Below are 17,802 nucleotides of genomic sequence, written 5' to 3'. Positions count from 1 at the left end.
CACAGAGTTTTTGGCATGTATCATGGTTTGTTGATATGATTTTATGCGAAGTGACTTGTCTAGATTTTTCATTTTAATGATGCAAATACACTTCCAATGCTCAAAAATATAAATTATTTGTCTTTTTTATAATTAGCTCATATTTGGTATGTATATAAATATCAAAAAGAGCTTATATGGTAAGTCGGTGGCGTCTGTATGTCTGTCTGTCTGTATGTATGTATGTGTGGATGTATGTCCGTCACACGCAATAGCTCCCAAACTGCGGCACCTACCATCACAGTATTTTGTGTACAGGTAGGCCCAGAGGTTGAGATGTGATGTTGTTCAAATGAACATGTCAGTGTCAAAATATGCAAATGAGGTAAGAAAAAGGGGAAATCCTGCAAATGTGCCAGAGTGGTGGCATTAACTGAACCAGCCCACACATCTGAGTTGGAGATTCTGTAATCTCTAACCTATTTGTATGCAGTTTACCTATTACGTGTAGGAGTGGTGGCAGTGACTAAAACAGGCTACTCCACTGACCTGGAGTCTTTTCCTGTCATTGTTCAGGAACATATTGGCAGACCTGCTAAAACCATGAAGGACTGTGTTGAAACATTCCTCTTAAGCCTGTTCCTAAAGTTGACCTCCAGTACCTACAGTTTCAGACCTTATTTACTTTTGTCATTCTTGTTTTTCTGGTTTAAATATTTATTGGTGGACCAATTCAAACCAAATATGAGCACACTGTACTTGACGGTATTTTTTTTAAATCTCTGCTGACTTGGATGACTGTCCTTACATTTTTCTAAATGTGTATGCACCTAATAATGAAATGGATCACCTTGCTTTTATGAATACCATCTCCAAACTGTTAGTAGAGAACTATTTAAATCCAGCTACAACAGTGATCATTGGATGTGATTTTAATTTTGTTTATAATTTAAATTTAGATAGATAAGGGGGACCCTTGGAAAGGCTCAATCAAATTCCTTGATGAAATTGGGATGCTCACAATTTAGTTGATGTTTGGCAAGGTGTATCGTGGAGATCAAATAGGTTTTACCTAGCGTAGACAATAGCCTGCCTTAATTCAGAGTAGGCTGGATTATTTCATTGTATCTGATTTTCTTCAGCAAAATGTGACAAATATTAAAATAGTTCCTAGTGTAGAGTCTAATCACTGTGTGGTCCCTCTAGTTTTGCATGATGGAAATTGGAAATTGGCCAGGTTATTGGAAATGTAATGAACGTTTACTTTCTGTGAAACCTACATAGTCTCAATGACAAACAATATTAGAACTTGGGTTAACAGCTACAGGGGGGGTGATAAAATTGCTATGTGGGAGTTACGATTTAGGGATTATACGGTGGGATATAGTAAAGATGAAACCCAAAACAGGAAAAGTAAAGTTAAAGATCTGGAAGAAAGAGTAAGACACTTGGAAAACATTCTGTCATGCCAAATAATTAAAATTTTAAGTTATTAGAAGATGCTAATCTGAACTAGAGAAGGAGTATGATTATATTACAGAGGGATCCATTATCAGCTCTAGAGCAAGATGGTATGAAAAAGGTGAAAAGAACAATAAGTATTTTCTTAGTTCAGAAAAGATTAATTTAAAATCAACAAGTAAATTCTTAAAGAAAAATGATATTATTGTAAAGAACGCACACATGATTCAAAGTGAAATTAAGTCTTTACATGTTAATTTATACAGTAAAAGAGAAGTGGATAACAGAGATGTGGATTTATTTTTGAATGAAGGGTACCACAGTTACTTCCAGGCAAGAAAACTCATTTGTGAAGGCCTGATAACCCCGGATGAAATTTTTAAGGTTTTAAATGCCCTTCGTGAGAATAAAAGTCTGGGCAATGATAGCCTGACAAAGGATTTTTACATTGATTTTTGGCCAGTGATAGTTGATATCGTCATTGACGCTTTAAACTTAGTTAATACTCAAGGTAAATTCTCAACTTCAAAGAGAAAAAAGTGTCATCACCTTAACTGACAAACCAGGGAGGGATAAACAGTTCTAAAAAAATTTGAGGCCGATTTAATTGATTAATATTGATATGAAACTTGCTTTTAAGTGTTTAGCGTCGCTTAGAATAGTGCCTTCCCTGGCTTATTGGACAAACATGGTCAGCCTTTGTTAGAGGTAGAAATTTTAGCGATTACATACGTTTCATATTCAACATAGGTTATTTTACATTAGAACGAGGACTTCATCAAGGAGATCCTGGTTAGCATGCTATTTATCTTGGTTCTTGAAACACTTTTATGTTCTATAAAATCAAATAAGATATAACGGGTGTAAACATTCCAGGCACTGAAGCAAAAGAATCTGCTTTTGCAGATGATATGACCTGTTTTGTAGGGTCTATGGACTCTGTTTCAGTTCTTGTTCACTTTTCCTGAAAAAGATTCAAGTCGTTTGGGTCTGAAGATCAATACTGAGAAATGTGAAGCTATTTGGCTTGGGAAATGATGGCGTGATGGAAATGACAGGCCTTTAGGGGTCACATGGCCCACCCCCACCATTAAGATTTTCCTATAATCGTGCTTCAGCTGAAGAAAACAACTTTTGCAATAGAAAATTACAAACTGTCATGGCTGATGATTTGGAAAGCTAGAGAATCGAGTCTTATAGGATTGGTAAAATTTAAGTTATTAAGACATTAGCCTTATCTAAACGTACTTATGCAATTTTAACTCTCCGATGTCCAATTATTTGATTAAGGAGATACATAAATCCTTTATAATTTTCTTTGAGAGGGCTAAGACAGAGTTGCAAGGAAGACTGATTGGGGAGTTGGGCCAAGTGGGCTCAAAATGCCAGACCTTTTTATCATGAAAAGGTTCAAAGAATACTTACAATTAAAGACAGGCGCTTGAACCAATAAGCTTGTAAGTGAAAAAGAGCACGGCAATACAGTCAATGAAGTGACAAATCCTCTCCTTTGTACAATCCCACGTAACTCTAGGGGTCAACGTGCCCTTGCCTACCTCGTACCCTGTGGGCGCAATCAACAGTACGTTATCCACTCGATTTTGGTACAATTCGCTCCATATAGCACCCGCCTGTCGGATCAAGGTATATGTCGCGCATTGTACCAAAATCTCGTGTATACCCTCCTGCTGCGGGGGTTATTGCTTAATTCTTGTGTCTACAGAACGAGATAGATGATCTCAAACATGCCAAGGATACTGGTCTGCCACAGGTGATTGCATTGAAAATCACTCCACTGAAGTATGCTATTACATGTATTTGTTACAACTAAATAATGACTGTGAAAAGTTAACAAAGAAAACTGAAAAAGAGTGTTTATAGGTCAGGGCACAATTCAATGAATTTATCCGCAATAATATACTTAATAAGTGATCACATGACAACTCAGCATTTTGTCGCTATTTATAGGGTCACAAAACTGTAACTGTGAAACTACATCTCTATTCAGAACCTACTACGTAATATCATATACATTGATAATACACAGCATTAGGTGGCAGGTGCAACTATGACTTGATTTAACACAATAATATGCAATAGGCCACTTTCCTAACCCTTAAATACCTTAAATCTTGATGTTTCTGGTAATTCGAATTCAACCCTTGGTACCGTAAAAAATGCAAATTTAAGTTTGGATTTTGGCACCATATTTTAAAAACATTTGTTGAAACATATTTCTATAAGAGTTTTGTGTATTACTTTTTTGCATGAGTAAAATGGTATTTCATGTGAACAAATTTGAGTGGGAAGCCATTCTGAAGGAAATGAAGGACCGAGTTCCAGACTTGTTGGATGTTTTGGTTACAACCACTGTCCCAGTCCATAGGAAAAATGTTAACCTGAGTAGATGTAGTAATGCTTGTATCTACCCAATATGTACTGTGTACGGCATTATGATGCATCAACGGAATCATTAACTTAGTCTGCTTCAACGAATGAATACAATACTAATGAGCGTTGGCAAAGTAGACCCAAAGGTATTTACCATTAGGTGATTAATTTACCAGACAATGTGTCGAGCCAAGTTTCCAACAATCCATAAGAATACAACAATTAATCCACCATTTCACTGACTGTAAGAGTTCCCATCAATAATTACCAATAATAAAAATGCCATATGAAAAAATATTGATAATACATTAAGCAATCACATTCTTCTGCACAAATGTCTTACATTTTGCTTAATTATTGGTAATGGTGTGCATTTTTGTGTAAATCTTGTACTCTTACTTCAGTAAAACTTGGTAAAAAAGGAGTTTATATAATCCTTGATTGCATTTGAGATGCAAAACGTGAATAATTTCATTTCATAGGATATTTTTATTTAGTACTATAATTCAGTATTAAAAATAACCCTAGAAGCTTAGGGTAGCTAATATTTGAAACCAAAATCATACATATAAATCACATAGATATCACAACACAATATTACTGCTATAATAATACCATTTTCCATGGTATATATACGACTAGTTGAGTTTGAAGAAGGGTGATGAAACTCCTCAAACTGAGTACAACAGATAGATATAATAATGTTACACCTTGTACAATGCATTAATTTAATGTCGCATCAGTACAGTAAGGTCGTTACTGCATATTTCAGGATTTGACAGGTGTACCAGGAAAACCCAATTTTTGAATTGTAGCAAAATACATGAATACATTGTTCTATAATAAAGTGTCATCCATGAGCAAGCTCATTGATACTGTTTGACAAATGCTGTATGGGGTGTTACTGATATTGATATTGTTTTGTGTCTATGAAATGAACAAATCTTAATCATTACTGTGACAAAACTACAGTACCTTTGTCAGTTATGCAAGTACGAAAAACTTCGACGCGTCATTGCACATCATTAAGTGGTACTGCTTTGGTTTTACAATAGATCCTATATAAGTGGGGTCTATTGCTTTGCTTATGTCCTTAATATGTGATTGGAATCACCCTGTTTGGCGTGGCAATGAAAGGTGATGGATATCTAAACATTCATATTTCTACCCAAGTTTTTAGTGCATTCATGTCTTTCATATTTGAGCAAAAATGCCGATTTATAATATTATTCACAAGTAGATCGGATTTTGTATGCTAGTGGTAAAACAGAAAATACTATACACGTCACCTATTTGTTCCAACGTAGTACCGATTGCATTTTTAGAAATGACTCGATTTAATTTTACGACCAAGAGGGTGAAATGCTTCGAATACAATTAAGTCTACGGCTTTGTGGACAGTTTAGTTGTTTTCCTTTGAATTTCAAACCTTTGACATGCAGGTTTGCGTGATGACTTGATCATGAGATACATTATCTGATATTATATTATAGCTTTATCAATAACATCAATAACAGTGAATTTTGTGACGCCATACCCTCAGATTATTACTGATCATGTATCCGATTATTTAGCATTGTGGCCCAGATGTTCCCTGCATCTACGTATTCACCGGCATGGTCAAAGCTATACAATAATAGCAATAATGTACGCCCTCCCGGCCAATAATGGAAGAAAGCAAACTTTGCACTCCGTAATGTACTCGGCTTCTCCTCGTACATTATGTCGTTCAAAGTTTGCTTTTTCCATTATGGCCGGAACGGGGTACATTATTGCCTAATTCAAGTTTGTTTTGTGGTGAATAAAGGCAGAGTAGTGTTAAAAGAGTGACGTAAAGGGATCTTCACCGTTTTAGATATGAGGAATAATTCGATGTTACATACAATGAGCAGAACATAATCTTCCGTGCAAGCAGTTCTTTAAATTGATATTTTTGACGTTTTGTTTCATGTTCGACTGTATTATTCAAGTTGACTATGATCCAACAAAACTGGTGATTAACCACGGATAGAACAGTTATGTAATGCAGTTCGATTGGATCAGTTGGCTTTTTTACCAGTGTTAGGCTGCGTTCACAAAAAACGGTTAGGGGAGGGCTTGAGGAATTCAGGGGGATTCGAAAATTTTGGGGGTAGTGGAGGGGGGACTTGAAAATTTGCTCTGCCTGTAGGGGGAACTTGAAAATTTTTGGGTCCCTTTTGAGTTTTACATTTTCCAATTCCAAGTTTTTTGTAGGTAATTCAATGAAAAATGAATACCATTTTTTATGTCATCAAAATGTTGTAATGTTAGTAATAATTTAACAAAATCTAGAACCATTTTGTCACATTTCATGACTTTTATCTCGAAAAAATCTAAACGTGTGATTTGTCGTTAAAAACAAACTTGAGCCTCGTAACAGGGCAGAAGCTGCAACTGTTAATGATTACTGCAGCAATATTTCTATGCAATATAACAACTACAGTTTCTTGCTGTCTCCCTACAGCATCTCAAACACACAATATTTAGTTTGTCGACAAAGCCTGTATATATAAATATAAATATGTATTTGGTGATAATTTAATTGGATTCCAGACTGACAGTCAGTTGTCAGTGATACAAATGCATGGTACACATACATAGGCTGTGATAGCGAGCTGAATACTGGACAATTCAACATGCTGTAGGGAACAAGATACGGAACAAGAACGCAGTTGTAAAACTGAACAAAAATATTGCCAACATTATCAAAGTTATACAGCTACTGCCTACGGGTAGTGTCACTATCAGATACTACCCTGCTACTGCAGTGTCACTGTCACTGCATACCTGAACAGTGACAGAGACAGCTCTGTCTCTGATGTACATGGTAGTTGAAGAAGAGTTTTGGTCAAATGACACTCATGACAGTGATTGTACTCACTTGTACACAAGATCAGGCCAGAGAGCAACACATGGAAGAAAACATAGAAATGTTTGAATTCTGGCATATAAGAATAATCAAATATTAAGGAAAAAGATGGGGTCACCATGCTTGATTTTCTAAATTTTCACACTCTTATTATAAAATGATACAGAAGTAAAACTTTGAATAGTAAAGACTAAAAGAAAAAATATGTGACCAAATGGAATTATTTATTTTTAACCAAATTTGCAATTATCACACCCAAATTTTCAGAGATTAAAATATTCATTTGATGGAATATTTTAATCTTCCGGTATTGTCAATTTTGAGTAGCATCTAATTCATATAGGTCTTGTAGTTTTGAAACAATTTTTGGTAGGTCACTGTCCAATACGGTAATTAGCCAGAATTCACAATATTCCTACTCTCTCATGATTGCATTTTGTGTGCTCTTCAACAGGAGCAATTGACCTGGCCAGAGTTTGATTAACTCAAGTTGGCTTTTAGACCAATAAATCTAAAAAATTCACTGATGCATTTAAAGAACTTGCCTTGGGAATATGACTATACAAAGTGCTAATACAGGTAGTGTTGAACACCTGTGAGCAGAACGGCGCAATACATGTTATTTTTTCTGTGCTCACATCCTTTACAAATATGCGGGCCTGTGATAGTTGGGGGGGGACTTGAAAAATTTTGACCATATAGAGGGGGGGCATTTGAAAATTTTTTAGGGTACTTAGGGGGGGATCTGAAAAAATAAGATTTCAATCGAGATTCCTCCAGCCCCCCCCCCCTAATCGTTATTTGTGAACGCAGCCTTAAGGTTTTCTGCGTTCAAATAATATGGTCCCTCCAGTCATGATAATGGGTTTTACATAAAAGGCGATATTAAGCGACAAATAAGTTGCTATAAATTTACTGGGGCCAAATCAAGATTTCTTGGAGCCGTAACTGACAAGAAAAACTATCAAAAGTAGTAATATTACGATGTACTAACCACTTGTCACTGACTTGTGCAGGTCGCCATCTCGACCACAATGAAGCATGTGCATAATGTTTACACATAAAAAAACTACCGAGTGCTAAATAAAGGGTGAAATCCAGCCAGAACGTTCAGAACTCGTTGCAATCTACAAGCCTATGATTTACACGATAAATTACTCACGGCGTCGGCGACTGAGATTCATTGATTGGTCAATCCAACTATGCCATATTGAGACATAACCCAGACTTAATACTATTCAATCCAACTATGCCATATTGAGACATAACCCAGACTTAATACTATTCAATCCAACTATGCCATATTGAGACATAACCCAGACTTAATACTATTCACGTATCTTGCAAAGAGGTGCAAAAATGGCGAACCAGCGGTGCACGTTAGAGAGCGGGGGACAGGGTATTCCCATATTTGGCTTGGGCACGTGGAAGGTAAGCTAAAATATTGCATAGACCATTCTTATTGTCAGCTACAAGTGATCGTGCGAATTTTCTGGCACAACGGCGTATTATGTAAGGCAAACATATGGAACGCCAACACTTTGTGGTCTCCAATTGTAGGCCTAATATGTGTTGTGGATAAACTTTAATATATTAAGCACAAACGACGTGCATAAAACGTTAATATATTGTGGTTAAATATATTAAGCGCAAACGTTAATAGGACGTCTATGAAATGATAATATGTTTGGGTATATTCGCTAAAACATATATATATATATATATATATATATATATATATATATATATATATATATATATATATATATATATATATTATATATATATATATGCCCAAACAAGTTAATGTATGTATATATATATATATATATATAGATATATATATATATATATATATATATATATATATATATATATATATATATATATATATATATATATATATATATATGCGCAAACAAGTTAATGTATGTGACCAAGTATTATAGAAATAACGGGCGACGCGCTGACCATTAACGTTTATTTGTGGGCAAGGGCGAGAGGAAAGCCAAAAATATTATGTCTCAATACAACGTTAATTGGGCCTGCGCCCACAAATAAACGTTAATGATAAGAGCGGAGTCTGTTATTTCCATTGTATTATCAGCGAACCCAAGAAAACCGTCAAAATTTCCGAAAATTTCAGGAGCGAACGACAACTGGGCCACATAAACTGAGCAATACGCGACGCACTGTCACGCGCGCTGTAAAAAATTGGCAAATCCGGGAATGTTTTCAGAAAAAAGTACCTCAACTTGACCTAAAAGTGCTCCATTTTATTTTGTGATTGATTATGAATTACGTTTCAGCTGTAAAGTTACGATACTTTGAGTTGTTAATCTTATTATTCATATTCAGGGGCATGTAAACAAACCATTACTGTGTATTTGTGGTCAGTCACGTGGCTCACCTCAACCAATCAAAATGCGACAGGCACGGCATGGTAATATAATATGTAGTTGTGCGGTGTGGCGCTGTTTCTGCAACGTCAAATTCGCATAATGCAGCAGTAACGCGTTTGAGATATCGCTTTTCACATTTTGCAAGGGGGAAGTGTAGAACTTCAGCCTTCACCTAGCAGAGTTTGAGCGGTAAAATCCATGCTATAACAAAAACGAGAGGAAAAAAGCTAAGTTACTCTACCAAATTCGTTGAATCATCAAAAACAAACACGAACGTAAACAAGGCAAAGCGCCGTGGAACGCCTCCAACGGTTTTCCTTTAATCTCACATTTAAATGTAAAATGGGATAAGTACACCTTTTTAAAGTTTTTCATTATAACTTTATCGAAAGATAATCAGTCTATAAAGATATAGCCTATAAGCCCGTTTTCATCACATACTCATTCCGAAAAGGTTATAACAAAAACGAGGGTACCCCTCTCACCAAACGGTGGTCTAATTGCATCCATTTGGTTCATCTTTCAGTTGGTTCAGCAAAAACTAACGTACATAAAAGTAAAAGACAAATTGAATTGTATACAAGACATTGAAAAGACAAATGTCCCACAACGCAGGCATTGACCTGTTCTAAATGATAGCCGGGCAAGTAATAGATTCACAAAGCCTGCTTCAAACAAAATAAAACATCAAAAAAGAACAACAACAGAATATCCGATAACAATGCTGTCACTCTATCTCAAACAAAACTATTTCGAATTTACAAGGAATATTTATGTCAGAGCCGGTAAGCCGAGGCTGTAGAATAGGATCAAATGCGTCAACGGAAATAGGTGGCATTAATGAAATTGAAAAGAAAATAATTTCAAACCACAACAAAAACATCAAATTTTGGAGAATATTTGGGAGATGATATCTTCGCGATCGCGATTTATCTCGAAACACAAACCGAACAACCGAATTTCACACATACAATGAACACAATGCACCCGCCATTCAAGTTTTCGTTTGAAAGGTCAATACAGGAAATCACATTTCTAGTAACTCTCAAAGATGCAAGATATCACAAAGAAAATAATCTCAACATGAAAACCCACACTAAACCAACGGACACATTCCAATTTACGTAGAGAATCGTGTCATTCAGTTGTCATTGCTTCGTGAGAGGCGAAATCCTCAATACGCACATACATGCAACAGCATTTACGATGTCGACATTACCAAGAAAGCCGCATTTTTCACAGGCAAACTACTCGACAGAGAATACAAGAACAACGAATCCAAACTCATTAATAAAATAACAGCGGAGATAGACCAGTGTCCACGAAATACACAAACGAACCTCACAGAGATACGAAGAAAAACAACGAACACACTTATTTTCAGCACAACATACAGCCCATACATAAAAACAAAAGATCTAAAGGGATGTATTTTGAAACGCTGGGCAGAGTTGGAAAAAAGACATTATAAACTCAGAAATTTAATTCAAGATTCAGCAATCATTGTGTACAACAGAAACAACAATTTAAAAGACACGCTAATCAAAAACAAAATTAACTGGAGACAATGAACAAAAAACAAACAAACAAACAAGATATCAACACATAGAAAACATGAAAAAGTTGTAATTTACTTGGTAACTGTTAAATGTTGTTACTTGGTTTTTTTTGGCCATATCAAGTCAGCCACGTTTCCAGCAGTGTGATAGAGGGACTTCGTGTAGCTACCAAAGACTATCTGACAAAGGTTGCAGCACAGCGCCTCCCCAATCTACATTTCCCGTGTAGTTCATAGTCTCCTGTGGTTACTTGTTGTACGCAATAAATCTTTTCCGACAAAGACACAATTTTTTGCCTTTCCCTGCCATCGACATCTCAGACATGAACAATCATTGTCCCTGAACAAATGAGGGAAGAGGCCTGATAAGTGTAAAATTATACCAAGTCTGTCACATGTGCTCAGTTTTGAATTAAATGTGTCAAATGTTGCACAAGCTAAGCATTCATTTAGCTACAGTCATATTGCCTACATATATTTAAGCGAAGGAAGACCTCTTTTCTCACCGCACACATACCCAACTTAGCTTTCAAACATTAACTTTACAGCCGACTTGTAATTTGTACGTTTTAACCAATATTAAGCCGTATCAGAGTAAATATACTCTAACAGAAATAATCAACAAAGTGTTCCATAGAGAACTTATACAAAAACTAAGTTGTCTCTGAATACATTTATACCAATTTCAAAACTTTCGAAAGAGCATTTGTAAAATTATGAAAACTTCTAATTAGAATTTGACTGTGCTTCTGAACAAAATATACTTACGGAAAAGGCCCATATAAAAATAATTTGTTTGGCAATATAAGTGATACCAGTATTCCCTGACTTTCAATATTTAATTGATTCATATAGCCACAGAACCAAAATTGATATAAATCGTCCAGAAGTATGTTCACCTCATATAGGTGGTAAACCCTTAAGTTAACTATGTTTTCAAAATATATAGATTTCTTTAAAGTTCTGGTCACAAGACACTTGATGCCAAAGGTCAGCGCAACTACTTCACATGAAATTCAGAGTTGATGCCAAGCAAAATGCATTCCCAGGCAAAAACAGTGTATAGTATGCCCTTGATCAATATATATATATACCCTGGAAGTGAATGTTAAGTTATAAGTGATTTCAAGAAAAGCAACAATTTCTCTCATTTTCTTGTCATTTGATTATTTTCAGTCCAAACCAGGTGAAGTGAAGAACGCTGTAAAGTTTGCCATTGAAACTGGATACAGGCATATTGACTGCGCACACGCATACGGCAATGAAGAAGAAGTTGGAATGGCACTTAATCAAATGTTTAGTCAGAGAACAGTAAAACGAGAAGATGTGTTTATTACTAGCAAGGTATCGTAATGTGTACCAAAGTTTTGTGAAATCTATATTTGTCAACCAACTAAGTCTTAAAAATATGTCACGCATAGTGGACTGATCTTACCGGTAACATCCTGCGCAAAAATTTCTGCAATAACAAATTCACATATTTAAACTTAACAGTGTGACTTTGACCTTCAAGCCATGGCAGTGGAAAGTTTTTTTCTTTAATTTTATTACATTTGTAAGTTCTATGAATCATAAGAGAGGAAATTTTAAAGTTTACTCAGAAAAACTTAGAACTGTTGTCTTTCATAATAAAGGAAAAAAATCAGGAGTTATCTATGCAAATCCGACTTTAGAAAAATGCAACATTACTTCAAATTTAGCAATGCTTGAAATTTAAAATGAACACCATTCTTTTCATGAATTCAGGAGGAAAAAATTGAATATTCACACATAACAAGGCTGTTCAAACTTCAATTTTTGGAATCAGAGAGTATCCATCTTTAGTATATGTAAAGTTTAGTTGTGTATGCCAAAACTCATGAAGAAGTGAAAAAATTCTCAAAAGATTGGATGTAGTGCTGTGTGTTTACAGTTGGTAACACGGGAGTGGATTGTCTGCATTGCTTTTCCAGAAATGAACTGAGTAATATATTTGGTGCATTTTAAAATACACTTCCATGTGTACACAAATACAGCTTTGGAATGTGGATCATCACCCTGACGATGTGAAGAAAGCTTGTCAGAAAACCTTGACAGCACTGCAATTGGATTATCTTAATCTCTACTTGATACACTGGCCAATGGCATACCTTGTAAGTGCATAAGAATAATAATAGGGTAAAATGAGGTTCAAGTTTTAGTACGACAAATTTGAGTGGAGGACATGTAGACTAGTAGCATTCATCTTCACTGCAGGATTGCTAAGGAAGCAGTCAGGCTCAACAAACTGTTGAATTGTTATCTAAAGTGCAAAACTATTTATAATGGCTTGTTTTGAAAATAGAAAAGATTACAGTAAAGTACTTTTGGTAGATGTAATATACACTTTACATGTATGATAATAAACATTAATACACATTTTCAGTAATCCTTGATGTTTGTTAAATGTTACATTAATTTTCATCTCATCAAGAGCAATCACCGGTGCGTTATAATTGTCACAGGATAGGCAGTAGATCCTTAGTCTGCTGTCTATGGTAAAAGCAACGTTTTCTCATCCAAGTGTTATTATTTTCAGAGAGGGGAAAATAAGTTCCCCAAGGATGAAAATGGAAAATTTATATATGCTGATACTGACTTCGTTGACACATGGCAGGTATGTATATTCACAGACCGTTCTCTATACTGCATGCTTATGATTTTTCCAACCTAGGCTTAGACTCTTTCTTGGGTCGCTCTTTCATGAATACAAATCCATCCGTTAGCATGTGATCCCAAGTAGCACAGGTGAAAGCTAATTGTCATGTATTAATTTTTCCCATTCGGATGAAATTTAATTCCCTGCCAAATGTTTAACTGACAGGTCAAAGCAAGAATCCAAGTAATCAAGATGTGGACCTCTTTGTATATGAACATTTCATTAATTTCTATTCTCAAAAAATTGCATGCTAGAACATTCCCAGTGTACAAAATGAAAATTCCAGCATCGATTTAACTCAGATGTTTTAATCCCAGGCGATGGAAAAACTGGTCGATGAAGGACTCTGTAAGGCCATTGGTTTGTCAAATTTCAATACAGAACAGATTGATCGTGTGCTAGCCGTTGCAAAAACTCCAGTGTCCAATCTACAGGTAAGGCACTTTTAGTTGAATATGTGATAACGAAATGAGTGTAAAACTGGTCGATGAATATCACCTCAATGGTATGTATCTATAACCCTTACACCTCAAAATGGTACACACATGGTGCTTTCTGTTGAAGGTTAACCTCCTTTGACGGAGATGAAAAGTTAAACTTTGAAATGAAGTTGAAAAGATAAATTTACACTTTTGAAGATTGATAATTTCATGTTTGAAGTTCAGCTCGGCAAGTTTTAATAGAATCCCAAATGTTGGAAAGTGGAGAAAAATTATTTACTGGTATTTTTGACAGTACAGCGTCCGGGTCAAAGAAGTTTATGAAATGATAAAAAAAGTAGCAGATAAGGTTATCTTGATGTAAAATCACAGTCGCTCCACCAAATCAACTCCTGTCCATCTTTACGTCAACATTTACTGTAATAAGAACTCTGATCAGGTCACCTCTGTAATATCAAGAGAGCCTACTTCAATTGGAAACATATCTTGTACAAGTGTTCAGATTTTGAACTGAAGTGAAGCCATTAGTTTCAGGCGACACATTTAAATAGTAAAGGTGTCTGCGATGGGAAGGAAACACCAACTCTTCTCCTCCTCCCCCCCCCCCCTTCCTCCAACTTGTCCGTGCGGAGGTCCACAATATCCAATGAAAACGAGAGAATTGTCAATGTGATGGAATGGTTAATATCTATGTAAAATTCTATGCAATGTGGAAATGTGGCTCATATACTCCTATCTACAACAAATAGGTGTCCCGATTTGAGATGTGTTCACAGGGATAGAATTCAGCATCTAAAAAGTGATTGTTTGCTATCCACTGTAACTACTTTTAACTCGGCATTTGCCTGTTACAATCAAACTGACAGGTTGAATGTCATCCTTACTTGACTCAAGAGAGTTTGATTGAATATTGCAAATCTAAGAACATTGTCATGACGGCGTACAGCCCCCTGGGTTCACCAGACAGACCATGGTGAGTTTATTGGTTTACAACGGTATGACTGATTTCCATTTCATATTCTTTGTACTCAATGCCTATGACCAGTCATCGTCCGCTCTCACGGGTCTGTTACTTCCCACCGATTCCTGGGAGCATCAAGCTGCCCGGACAAGAGACCTTGCCAAGCCAAGATGATCCCCAGTAGACAATGGTCCATTTCGACCACATCATGGAAAATGCATCTTGCTGAAATCCGATCATCATCGACAGTAAATAATTGTAACCATTATCAACACTTATCAAAAATTCAGATATTAAAAATTGCGCGCCGCAGATAATACAAGCTTTCTCACTGCTCACTTGAAAGATGGGAAGCAAAAGGCTGATTTGGCCAAGTGACAACCACCGTATTCAATCCAATTTAGTTTAAGTATCATATCTCATTATGATTCCTTCAGGGTCAAACCTGATGATCCCAGTTTGTTAGATGAGCCTAGGCTGAAGGAAATTGGAGAGAAGTACAACAAATCAGTGGCACAGGTTCTTATAAGATTTCAAATACAGCGGGGAATTGTTGTGATTCCAAAGAGTGTCACACCAGAAAGGATTAAGGCAAACCTACAGGTAAAGCAATTTTATTTATTAATTCATTCATCTAGTATGTTTTGGTCGTCCATTCAGTACTAATAATTATATTGGCTCTTTATGTTTCCTTTATGTTTTCCTGTCTCTTATTTAGTGAACAGTGCAATTTTCGGTTGTCTTTACCTCTTGTTTTGCATGTCAAGGTTCTATTGTGAGCCAACTTCCTATGTTATCCATACTCGTATTTCCATGTTTGTCCATTTGAAAATTGATTCATCAATAATTGTTCGAAAAAACTGTGATTTTGAATTGATAATACACATACACAATAAATGTATGTAACTTGCTGTTAGCCCATTGTTTATTGCTTGGAAGGTTGTGTATGATTGTTTCACTGAGTTCCATTTGAAAGGTGGTTGAAGGCATGTTGTGACTTGTCTGAATTCTTTAAAAAGATCTCGTCACGTCAGAAACTTTTACAGTCTAATCTACCTTTTGATTGAGAACCGGTGAGCTAGCTAGTCTGGAGGGGTTCATTCATAAATAGGGATGTTTCCATGTGAATTAATCAAGGCATCAATAGGTCCCTCTGGATAGGTTTACTCCAATAGTCTGTTCTGTATGCATGAATTATGGTTGATCAGCCAACTGACTGTCCTGTTGAAAATTCGAACAAATTTCGAATTAAAGTTGAAATCAACATCAATATATTTACAAGATACATAGATATGAGTTGTCCAATTTTATAAATTTATAACTAACGTTTAATGATAGATTCTCTATGGAGCCTTTGATGCCTTATTTATATCTCAAGTTCCACTTCATTTTTTTACAACATTCATGATCTAATATTACAGGTATTTGATTTTGAACTAAGCGATGATGACATGAAGACAATCGCTGGGTTCAATCGTAACTACCGTGTATGTCTATTAGAGTGGTACGTATAGGGCTAGCCAATAGTGTGTTTTACTGTTCTGTGATGAGTCCATACCGTTCAAAATAGATTGGTTCTCTTTTTTAGAGCCTACTGATCAGAAAAAATAGAGGCTTATGAAATGTGTAAGGAGTTTCACTTTGCGTTGATTAACATTTTACCAGTGTTTGTGTTTATTTAATATCACCCTTTGTAAAATATTAAATGATCAAACTTCAAAGTTTGCATCCAGTAATTGAAAGAGTAATTACTCACGCAATGCAGAATAATCAACATTCACACACTCTTTTTCAAAGATACAAATACTGATAGCATATGTGATGCGTTTAGGTAACCTGCAGTCAGTCAAAGAATGAATTCATGAAATCTTTTGACGTATGAGGCAGTCCCGGGAGAAGAGTTCTTAAAAAGATTATTCAAGATGAAGGAATATTATGCAGATCACCTCCTAAAACTTGTATGTAAGCAGCCTGGGCTTTCTATAATAGTGTGTCAGACCTAGAACGTTTTGACAGTACATAGTTTGTTTTACCTGTGTTTAGGAGTGACTAGAGTCATGGTAAAGGTCAAGTGGTCAAATCCAAAATAGTTGCAAGGTGTATTAGAATCTGTCAGGCCAAGTGTATGCTTGAGACCTGTGTATGATTGTTGAATACATGATACAAACCTGGTGGTCACATCGTTTAGAGTGACAGCAGCTTCATGACTTCTACATTCAATCGAGTTAGGCATACACCACTTCATATATATATTAACTCTTTATATTTTCATATTCTACTTGGAACCTGGGAGGTGTCCCAAATGATCTGACTATATTTAAATCTACATAAGCTTTCAGAAGCATTCAACTTTGAGTTTTATCATCTACACGATCGGCAAAAAATCTTGACCTTGACCTTATTTTCTTTTTCAGGGTCGGCGATCACCCACACCACCCTTTTAAGAGTGACCTGAAAAACAATTTCTCAGAATCGTCTTTATAGTTTTATGCACAGTTGGAAATTTAGTCACAGTGATTTATAATTATGCAAGGGGGAGGTTAAGATATGTTGAGATCTTGAAGACTGGTCATCCCTCACACAAATGTGTAAAACTATGGAAAGAAAAAAACCAGTAAATTGTGGATAATATAAGGACAACAAAGCTGACATTCTGAATAAGAACACTTCTGTGAGCAGAAGGAATTCTAAATATATTGTGAAGTCTCGGGTCATTATTGATGTCATTTTTATCAATGATACGATACAATGTGCTATTTTTAACAAATTGTTTTATGCTGGATACAGGCTACACGGGGTTTTAACATGTATGATGTTTTGGGGGTAGAGAGAGAGAGAGAGAGAGAGAGAGAGAGAGAGAGAGAGAGAGAGAGAAAAAGAGAGATGAGAAGAAGAAGAAGAAGAAGAAGAGAAGAAGAAAAGAAGAAAAAGAGAGATGAGAAAACAGACAGAGGCTGAAGAGGAAAAAATTTCGTCACCTGGGAGACGAACGCAACACGAGAAAAAAAAAACACGCGGATCAAGTGAAAGCCACTTGCGATGT

General features: G+C 35.9%; 1 protein-coding gene across 1 annotated transcript; it reads left to right on the top strand.

The window, feature by feature from the left end:
- The first annotated feature begins 8,027 nt into the window (after positions 1-8,027).
- On the top strand, positions 8,028-16,288 carry LOC139119618 (aldo-keto reductase family 1 member B1-like). Its single transcript, XM_070683462.1, has 8 exons — positions 8,028-8,152; positions 11,858-12,025; positions 12,697-12,813; positions 13,239-13,316; positions 13,676-13,792; positions 14,665-14,771; positions 15,197-15,362; positions 16,181-16,288. The coding sequence occupies exons 1-8, from the start codon at positions 8,081-8,083 to the stop codon at positions 16,271-16,273; spliced, it is 918 nt and encodes a 305-aa protein (XP_070539563.1). The 5' UTR covers positions 8,028-8,080; the 3' UTR covers positions 16,274-16,288.
- Positions 16,289-17,802: the final 1,514 nt, after the last annotated feature.

This window comes from Ptychodera flava, chromosome 20 (genome assembly GCF_041260155.1).
Source record: "Ptychodera flava strain L36383 chromosome 20, AS_Pfla_20210202, whole genome shotgun sequence".
Taxonomy (NCBI): Eukaryota; Metazoa; Hemichordata; class Enteropneusta; family Ptychoderidae; genus Ptychodera; species Ptychodera flava.
Note: the sequence above shows the minus strand (reverse complement) of the source record. Positions and strands in the feature narration are given on the sequence as shown.

What these genes read in the sequence shown, in the direction of transcription:
- LOC139119618 (XM_070683462.1), top strand. Translation starts at nt 8,081, where the DNA reads ATGGCGAACCAGCGGTGCACGTTAGAGAGCGGGGGACAGGGTATTCCC. An exon ending in ATGTGTTTATTACTAGCAAG is followed by an intron (nt 12,026 to 12,696) that starts GTATCGTAATGT and finishes ACACAAATACAG; the next exon opens with CTTTGGAATGTGGATCATCA. An exon ending in ACTTCGTTGACACATGGCAG is followed by an intron (nt 13,317 to 13,675) that starts GTATGTATATTC and finishes TTTTAATCCCAG; the next exon opens with GCGATGGAAAAACTGGTCGA.